At 40.2% G+C, this 10,131-nt stretch overlaps 2 protein-coding genes across 2 annotated transcripts in view; both read left to right on the plus strand.

The window, feature by feature from the left end:
• The window catches only part of LOC118740295, an 86,116-nt gene extending 78,434 nt beyond the window's left edge, over positions 1-7,682 (plus strand). Inside the window, exons 2-3 of the mRNA XM_036471770.1 lie at positions 6,280-6,982; positions 7,052-7,682. Of these exons, the coding sequence (XP_036327663.1) occupies positions 6,737-6,982; positions 7,052-7,300 (495 nt within the window). The 5' untranslated portion in view covers positions 6,280-6,736 and the 3' untranslated portion in view covers positions 7,301-7,682. The remainder of the gene's footprint in view (positions 1-6,279; positions 6,983-7,051) is intronic.
• LOC118741502 lies at positions 2,694-3,860 on the plus strand. The gene has a single exon (XM_036473501.1). It carries the CDS (start codon positions 2,694-2,696, stop codon positions 3,858-3,860), a length of 1,167 nt encoding a protein of 388 aa, XP_036329394.1.
• Positions 7,683-10,131: the final 2,449 nt, after the last annotated feature.

Below are 10,131 nucleotides of genomic sequence, written 5' to 3' on the forward strand. Positions count from 1 at the left end.
GAGTTACTGAGTCAGCACACCAAAATTTACAGAGTTACCCACCCTTAATGTTAAGTTTTGCGAACCCTGCCATATGTTTGATATGTTTGTTCTGTCCTGTGTTGTCAGAGGTTAAATCACTTACGGGGGGCCACACGTGCATGTAATTATACAAATCCAAAAAAATTCCATGTACAAAATATACAAGGGAACGCGACGTTGTATTTGTAACAGCCCTATTTGCGTGCAATGACAAAACTCACCGCTGTAGCTATTGTCTTGTTTATCAGTTATCACGTTTAAAGTGTGTTTGCATTGTTCAACTTTGCGTTCAACATTTGCGTTCAACTCAGCGCAGGGTTGCACGAAAAAAAGTTGAATGGCTAAAAATATCAAAATATGAAAAAATATCAAAATATTCGCCATAAAAAGGTGTTTACATTGTTCAACTTTGCATTCAACTTTTGGTTGAATGGCTTTCAACTAATCGCTTTCAACAAAGTTGGTCGCCAGCCAACATTTAGCCTTTCAACTTTCTTTTCGTGCAACCCTGCGTTGAGTTGAACGCAAAGTTGAATAATGCAAACACTGCTTTAGGGAAACAAGTGCAGAATACGGCCCGTTAAGGTAGAACAAAGCGAAAAACTGGGCGTGGTCCGCCCTTTTTCCTGATTTTGCTGGTATACAAATTTTTTGGTGCAAACTTATATTTTCAGTGATATGGAGGGATGAAAGGGGAATTTTCGAAAATTTCTATATGTCAAAAAATTCCTAACCGAATTTGAAAAATTAGTATCGTTGCAAAGGTAAATGAAATCCCTTTTTTTTAATATGCATATTAATATACTTTATGTGGATAAATTTCGAGAAAAATCATTTAATAGAAAAAAATATATTAAAAAAAAATACATTTTTACTAAATAAAGGTGTAGATAACTACTCACAACGCTATAATAGTTCAAAAGAACATTAAAATACCTTTAATTTGGTATATAATTGTTACACAAACTCATTAACCCTCAGGCAGTAGAATTCTCCTTTCTGTGTTGCCAACGAAGGGGGGGCTGAACACCTTTTGCAGAGAACACCTTTCTGCGTAGGCTGCCTTCGGCCGCACTTAGGGACTACAGCCCTCAGACAGTAGAATTATTCTTTCTGTGTTGCCAAAGAAGGGGGGCTGAACAACTTTTGCAGAGAACACCTTTCTCAGTAGGCGGCCTTCGGTCGCACTTAGGGATTATAGCCATCAGGCAGTAGAATTCTCCTTTCTGTATTGCCAAAGAAGGGGGGCTAAACACCTTTCTGCGTAGGCGGCCTTCGGCCGCACTTAGGGATAATAGCCATCAGGCAGTAGAATTCTCCTTTCTGTATTACCGAAGAAAACAGCCGTCAACGTATGGTCATTTCTCCCTTCATGAACATCAGTAAAACAAAATTACTCACGGTATTTAGATCTAACTATGTATAAAATGAGGAAAAAAAGGCGGATCACGCCCATTTTTTCTTTTTGTTCTAGTTTAACGGGCCGTATTCTGCACTAGTTTGGTAGTACTGAATTGTAAGCTGTCAAACCAAGCTTCCGTTTTACTACGATTAAATCGCCTTTATCAACATAAAATATGCATATTTTTTCATCTGGGTTCATCCGCAAAATTATTATGGAGTTTCGACCGCTTTTAATCGCTAACATTCTGGTCCTTCGTGCCGGATCTCGAAGTCGTGTTATTTTTCTTGCAAACCGCGCTATTTACGCTATTTCTGTAAATTTATAATTACATACATTCGCGTTGCACTTACATGCAAAATTCGCTTTTCCGCTTTAACTCCATTAAGCGACATTTGCAGTCGAGTAAAGCAGATGTGCTTTCGGTGGACGTTGAAGTGCTCTCCACGCATCTACAATTATTGGAAGAGCAGTGGGTTCGTTTTTGCGAAGCTCAACAAGAAGTGGAGCTGGCATGTGGCGACGAGAACACTCCTATTGAAGAACAATCGCGCATACAATGCGAGGAGTGGTATATAACTGCAAAGGCCAACTTTAAACGTCTTATGTCATCGCACATACAACCAGCACCACATAATTCTGCTCCTGTTGCATATGCATCCACGTCGCTGCCAAAGCTGCAGTTGCCCTCGTTTTGTGGTGATCCTACGGAATGGTTGTCCTTCCACGATTCATTTTGTTCGCTGGTTAACGCGAACGCAACCTTGTCGGACGGGCAAAAACTGCCGTATTTGCGTAAGTGCTTGAAAGATGAAGCACTTAATTTGGTGAGTACTTTTTCAGTGTGTGACAGTAATTATCGCTAGGCCTGGGACTTTTTGACCTCAAGATACAAGGTCATACGAGTCATGGTGGACAGTCACATACGGGCTCTGTCATCGATCGAAAAAGCGAGCAAAGACTGCGCTAAGGCAATCAAGCTTGTGCTTAATGCTACATTGCAGCATGTCGGTGCGCTACGCGCGCTTGGTCGACCAACCGAGTTCTGGGATGACTGCCTTATCCACCTAACTGTATCCAAATAGTCATACGAGACCCTCAAACAATGGGAATTGTCGCTTGTGGCTGACGAGTTACCGTCGTTTAACGCTCTTCGTGAATTTCTAGAAATTCGTGCACGTTCTTTGGAGATGCTACCGCTTACATGTAGCCAAGTAGAAGCATGTGACGTCGGCAAGGTGGGTTAAGAAAGGGTCAACATGGCACTCCAATGGCGCAAAACACTGTGTTCGGTTGGGTATTGCTCGGGAACGCGACCAATTTACAAAGGCAGCTCAAATCTATAACCACCTTACACTGTGAAACGCAACTAACCGAGCGGGTCAACAAGTTCTGGGAACTCGAAGGGTTACGTCCGAGAAAGCATTACACTCCCGAAGAACTCACCTGTGAACAACTTTTCGACGACACTACCGAGCGAGCTAACGATGGTCGATACATCGTGCGCTTACCACTGAAGAAATCCGTACCGATATGTGAATCTAGAAGTATTGCGGTCCGAGCATTTCTCCGAATGGAGAAGAGGTTTGCTACTGACAAACAACTCTATCGAGATTATTGTAAGTTCATGGAAGAACTTGTTGACTTAGGCCATATGGAGCTAGCTGGTGCCGTTACAGACGACGCGTACTACATGCCGCATCATGCCGTGGTAAAACATTCAAGTGCCACGACCAAGCTCAGAGTAGCATTCAACGCGTCCATGAAGAAGACATCATCCGGAAACTCGCTCAACGATGCTCTGATGGTAGGGCCGCAGCTAGAACGAGACCTATTCTCCATACTAGTTCGTTTCCGCACGCATTGCTATGGGCTGATCGCGGAAATCGAGAAAATGTACCGCCACGTTTACGTAGCAAAACAAGACGCTGACTATCAACGTATAGTATGGCGTGAGAACTCATCACAACCCATTCGCAATTATCGCCTTCTAAGAGTAACGTATGGAGTGGCGTCGGCATCGCATCTTGCTGTGAAATCGTTACATCGCGCTGCGCCGGATGTAGGCGATGCATACAAAGGGGTCGCTGATGTCTTTACAAGGGATTTCTACATGGATGATTTGCTAACGGGGTCGGACTCCCTGCATGGCTTAATCACGCTCCAGAAAGATGTCGCCTTCGTATTGTCTCGGAGCGGTTTTGAATTGCGAAAATGGGCTACGAACTGTCAGCCGTTACGAGAACGAATACCGCACGTTTCCAAGCAAGTTTTGCATCTTTTAGCTGAAGGAAATAAAATCCGCACTCTGGGCTCCGTTTGGCACACCGATAAAGATTTGCTTTCTATTGCTGTCAATCTACAAGAATTGCCTGACCAGATCACAAAACGCGCGTTTTTATCCGACTCAAGCAAGACATTCGATCTGCTTGGATAAACCGCGCCCTGTACAATTCGCTAGACACGTCGCATCGGAACATAATCCTGCTGATTGCGCATCGAGGGGCATCACGCCTTCCCAGTTGCTCGCGCATCCTCTATGGTGGCATGGGCCGCCTTGTCTGCGAGCTCACAGCGAACCTTGGCTTTATCTCTCAATACAGCTCAACACCAACCTCAAATTGAAGTCGTACAAGATGCTGTATCTAACGCAGACCAGTGGCGAATGGGATCTTTTGACCAGATACCACTCGTTCAACATACTCAAGCGAGTAACCGCTTACGTAATCCCCTTCGTAAAAAACTTATGAATTGCCGCCTCTCGCTCTAACGCAGAGGAACGAAGACTGAGTCCGTTAACCTGCGCAGAGATTCAAGAAGCCAAATTAGTTTTAGTAAAGTATGTCCAATCTAACGCCTTCGGGTAAGAAGTTTCCAATTGCAGATCAAGGAAGCCGGTACTCGTTCGGAGCAGTCTCATACATTTGCAGCCGTTTCTGGCCATCCTACGTGTAGGAGGTCGCATCGAAAACGTTACACTTTCCAACGATGCTAAGCATCTAATAATACTGGCAAAGGGGTCCTCGTCGCAAATGTGTTCGCTGCAAACGTCTCAACCACAAGCCGTTGCAACAGCTCATGTCGCAACTTCCGCTCACCCGTGTAACTTGTACACGGTGTTTTTTCGATTTTGCTGGGCCTTATGCTTTGAAATTCTCCCACGGAAGAGGTGCGAAGTCTGCGAAGGCATACATTTGTTCGTTTATATGTATGAGTACAGGCGCAATGCACTTGCGCGTCAAGTATCACTTAAAGCGTGCGCTGAATTCGACACTTCTGGCGTATGAAGAATTCGCAACTGTGCTAACTGAGGTCGAGGCTTGTGTGAACTCTCGTCCTATCTGCTGGATATCCACAAATATTAGCGATTTGGAAGTTTTGACTCCCGGTCATTTTTTAGGTAGCGAACCATTGAAGACGCCCCCGATCCCGATGGGGAAATGTTCAAGGGTTCTCTTTTCCAACGATTGCAACTCGTCACGTCAGAAAGACAACACTTCTGGAAGCGCTGGCGTGATGAATATCTTGTAAACCTTCAGCAAAGAACAAAATGGTTCCGCTCAACGCCAAATTTGCAGAAGGACGATGTGGTTGTCATACACGATAACAACGCCCCACCTACCAAATGGAAACTTGGGCGTGTACTTGATAGCCATCCCGGCTCCGACGATCGCGTGCGTGTTGTCAGCTTAAAGACCGCAGAAGGTGAACTTGTGAGACTCATTTCGAACCTAACGCTGCTGCCGAAAAAAATTGATATCTTTACTACGTGAATTTCCACTCAATGTAAACTGTTCAAGGCGGCCGGTATGTTCGCGCCTAACTGGCAACCCTATTGTAATGACCTGGTGGTTAGGGAGTACTCATTATAGTGTAATAAAACGACAAGAAATTTGTTGTCGTACAGTCGAGCGCTTATGGAATATTGTTCTTTATTTATTAATTCTTTCCTAATTTATACAAATTTAAACTTATTTAATTCTATGTTTCCTTATTTACTATAATACATATTTATTATACTTCTTACATACTAGTCTTACAAACACATGTATGTATGTGCAGCCAGACACTTATGCACATACAAATGCACATTGGCTTAGCTTAGCAAAATATGCTTATGGGAGAATGCAGTGTAAGCAGAAATCAAGCATTCCATAATAATTCGTGTGAACCACAATTTGTTTAATGCACTTTTGGCGCGTGTGGAACTTTGTTATGTAGATATGCATTTCTGATACACTACACCTCCTCTCTTTAAAAGAATGCTTATACATTTGTGAGGTCAATGTATGAGCATTCTATTTCAATTAAAATTTATGACATAACTACAAATTACTTGAGTTTCTTTTAATTACTGTGTGTGTCTTTTTTTCATTTATTTGTTTATTTATTCATGCGGTATATTTTTATGACATAATTAAATGTAAAATCGGTTAGATTTTTATTTTAGTATGAATGTACATTCTTGTTGAAGCTATTTATTTATTTGTGCAGTATATTTTTGTGAAGTGATTAAATGGAAAATTAATTCTAAGTTTTGTGTTTACGCTAACAAACTGAAATATCCGTATTCTAACAATTTAAGCCTATTTTTATGTATTATGATTTTCTAATTTTTATTACTTCAAGTATAATTGTTTTTCTTATCTATATTTTCTACTCTATAGGGCCCTTTGTATTTACTATCTAATTTATGACCTGTTTCGTCTTTAACTAGTACTAAATCTCCTACATTTTTTTCCTTACTTAGAGTACTTCTATCATAATTAATTTTTTGTCTTTGCTTAGCTTCTTGCACTAATCTTTTAGCTCTTTGCTGTGCTATTTGTAACCTGTATTTTATTTCTTTGTCGTAGGCCTCATAATTGTATACTGGGCTAACTATGTTTTCTTGTAATGGCTGGTTTTCATCAAGGAATATTCGCTGACTACATAACTGCCAGCGATGTCATTCTTCCAGTGTTTTCATTACATGCCATAAACTGCCATGATACCGATTGAAAATGATTGACAACAGTTTTTGGAGTCAGTCGACTGACATGCCGTTTCCACTGCACATGGCAAAAATATTTTGTGAGAAGACCCTGGCCAGCTGTTTGTCAGTTTGAAGTTTGAATAAAATAGATCGAAAGCAAATAAATAAAATGATTAAAAGGAAAATCGCAGTGGCCGGTGCGGCATTGTGTTTAACAATAACGCAAAAGGTGGTGGATACGACCGGGTTTGACCCTGAGAAAAACAAGTGGGTTTTACAGCACACTTCGTTTGAAACTGCGGGAACAAGATCCCTTCTGGTTTCACAACTTTTTGCGGATGAACGTGGAGGATTTCAATTTTTTGGCAAATCATTTGACTCAGCACATTGGAAAGAAAGATTCTCGGTTAAGGGAATCCATCTCAGTTGGAGAAAGATTGGCGGTGACGCTGCGATACTTAGCGACTGGTGATAGTTTTGGAAGTTTGATGTCTGTGTTTCTTTTGGGGAAAACAACAATTTGCAATATAATACGCGAAACCTGCGAGGCAATTTTCCGAACCCTAAACGATGATTTCTTAAAAGTATGTAGAGTTTTGTGTTTGCATTTACAATCTGAACAGAAAGTGTTATATATTTTTTGTTTTGTTCAGATGCGCTTTATGTGTAACCAATGTCACACATACATGCATAACATCGATGAGGTGCTCCGAAATATGAACTTAACAATAGAGAAAAATAGTCAAAATATCCAAGAGTGTAATGATGACTTCCAGGAGTCGCAAAAAATGCAAGTGAAAGAGCTTAAACTTCTCTTGCAATCAATAGAGAAAAAATTTGGGGAACGCATTGATGCAATGCAAAAGTACAAAAAACCTGTGAGGCGAGTATTCTCGAAGTGAACCAAATTAAGTCAATAGCTGACGGCGTAAAAAAGCAAAGCCATGATCTTTGCGAAGCCATAGTGCGCAATGAAAATGAGAACAAAAAAATTTGTGAAGAGATAAAGAAATCGGTGACTGCTGACGCGTTAGCAGGTCAGCGGGCGAAAGCCACTTACGCGAATCTCTTTAAAGGTAACACTGCGAAAGATAATAGGCTGCCGAAAGTAAATAAAGAGAAGCCATTAGTTCTACAACCAAAAGAGAAGCAGGAAGAGGGAAAAACAATAGAAGATTTGAACAAAAATGTTGACCCCTCGAGCTTGAAAATTAATAGTGTACAGGGCAACAATGATAGAATACAAGATTGCGCCAATGAGAGAGGATTTTTGAGCGTAATTTTTGCGTGACGTCATCTTGGTGCAATTGCGAGAGAGAAATGCCAAAACGCATATAAAAATATGTAAACAATGCAGAAAAATGTGTTAATTTTAATATTACATGGCCCAATTTTCAATAAATATTCAGGAATCAATAAATATACAAAGATTGATTAATTAGGAACACGTAGCAATAATTTTGGATATGTAGCCCTTTAGATAATGACGATTTTTAGCACATGAATAAATGGATTTATTAACCGTGTTTGCAAAGTGTGCAGCAATATGAATTTTTGGACTTACCATTTTAAAAAGCCATGCAGAGTGCATATTTATATTTGTGGACGGTAGCCAACCACCATAAACTCCACAGCTGTTGACTCCACAGCTTTTATTTGATGACTTTTGTACCATTTCCGAGAGGATGCATGCTTTTTTGGAAGCAAATATTCTATGTCAGTAAAACATAATTTAAGCTGAACTTTAAATGTATAATAGTTTGGGCACTGCTTCGTATTAGGTACGTAACAGCGCGGTAAGATACCGCTTGAATTAGCGCCTGGCGACCTTATCCACTGGTGCATTACCTCATACCAGCACTAAAAAGAACCAGGTACTAACAAAAATAAGTAGGTAGTGAAGTTCATGTATCTATTTACTGTAGAAACTGCTTTTGTATGTATGTCATTGCTGGTATGGCAAACCAGCAACTGTCTACATTCACCATGGAAATATACCTACTACAATTCAGCTCATATCTCACATAGCAAAAAGCTCGATTTGGTGTTTAATGCATATTATCGCCGGCAGAACTGCTTCCATTTTTTCGGCAGGTTTGCGTCCGTAGGAAACGGAAAAAAACTTATATAGCACGCTTTCCTTTTGTTTTCACTATTACACTTTGCCACTGCACACTTCATTTTGCTTTTTAATGTCTCAATAATTGTTTAAAACCACGCAGAAATATTAACGCACAAATATTAAAATTGTTATTTGGTTTTTTCGTATGCTCACATTCAACAATTGCACCAAGATGACGTCACGCACACAGCTCATTCTGTCAAAATCACAAAGAGCGGATTAGCGGTACCGCGATTGGCGCAATCTCTATTTCTCTCAATCGTGTGTACAGGGGAGGAAAAGTGGGGCTGTAGTAATACAAACGGAAAACGAGGCTGAGCGTGAAAAAATCAAAAAGGCAATAGAGAATAAAATGAGTGATAGATATGAAATACAAATCCCAAACGTAGCCAAGCCAAGGTTCATGGTATATAGAATGAGCTTTAAACATGAGAATGAGCAGCTTTCGGATATGATAAAAAAACAGAATGAATGCTTCAAAAATGTTAATTTCAAAATTTTGAAATGTTTTGAAACAAAAAGAGGCAATGCAAAACATTATAATGCGTTAATAGAAACAGATGTAGATGCCTTTGCAGCCGTGCTGGCAAGCGAAAAAATAAACATAGGTTGGGAAAAATGTAGAGTCAAAGATGGAATGGAAGTTACTTTCCGTTTCAAATGCAAGGGATTTAACCACATAGCTGCGAAATGTAAAGCCGATGAGGTATGTTTCAAGTGCCTAGATAACCACAAAACTGTGGAATGTTCTAAGGAAACATTAAACAAATGCATAAACTGCATTCGTGCTAATAAAAAATTTAACTTAGGGCTTGATGAAAATCATATGACCTTTAACCGACAGTGTCCTGTATACCAGAAAAAGCTTGAGCATAAAAGAAATACTGTAAATTACTAACAATTACAGCAAGTTTGTGGGGATCCTAGCGTTGAGTTTACGTCTCACCCAGGTGTAAAGAAAGTGCTACCCAAATATTTGCAATGCGTATATCTCAATATACAGAGTTTAGTGGCTAATAAAGTTGAGCTAGAAATACTTAAAGATTTTACCGACCCGGATCTACTTTTGTGTTCCTAAACATGCCTAACTGATGACATAGAGGATACGGAAATAATGTTCCCGGCGTATCAGATGATACGTTGCGACTCACACAGTAGACACACAGGGGGAGTGATAATACTCGTTCGAAACACGCTCGGTTTTAAAACAATAACTAACAAGGCTTTAGACAAAAATGTTTGGTGTATAGTTATTCAACTCACACACTGTGATACCAGGTGGCAGCTCGGGGTGGTTTATCACTCCCCAAGCTCAAGTGATGCGGAATTTGTTACATATATGGGGGATATCTTAGCAGAAATCTCAGAAAATTCTGTGAACACTGTTGTCATTGGCGATTTTAACATAAACATGAACGTAGTATCAACCTACAGCAGAAAACTCAATGATGTTTTCTTGCAACAAGCCATGCAACAGGCCTGTATGCAGTTCTCAAGAAAAGCTAAAATTCCATACAAAATGACGTACAAGAAATGGCTAAGAAATTTTCTTAAGTCAAATTTCCTTCAGGCAGTACGCAGTTCTTAAGAAATTTGCTACGCTTTTTACTA

This window comes from Rhagoletis pomonella, unplaced genomic scaffold (assembly GCF_013731165.1).
Source record: "Rhagoletis pomonella isolate Grant_MI unplaced genomic scaffold, Rhpom_1.0 Rhpom_scaffold_00006, whole genome shotgun sequence".
In the NCBI taxonomy this organism is placed as follows: domain Eukaryota; kingdom Metazoa; phylum Arthropoda; class Insecta; order Diptera; family Tephritidae; genus Rhagoletis; species Rhagoletis pomonella.

Bases quoted from the DNA above. Each gene is read 5' to 3' on its own strand.
- LOC118741502 (XM_036473501.1), top strand. From the start codon at position 2,694: ATGGCGCAAAACACTGTGTTCGGTTGGGTATTGCTCGGGAACGCGACC.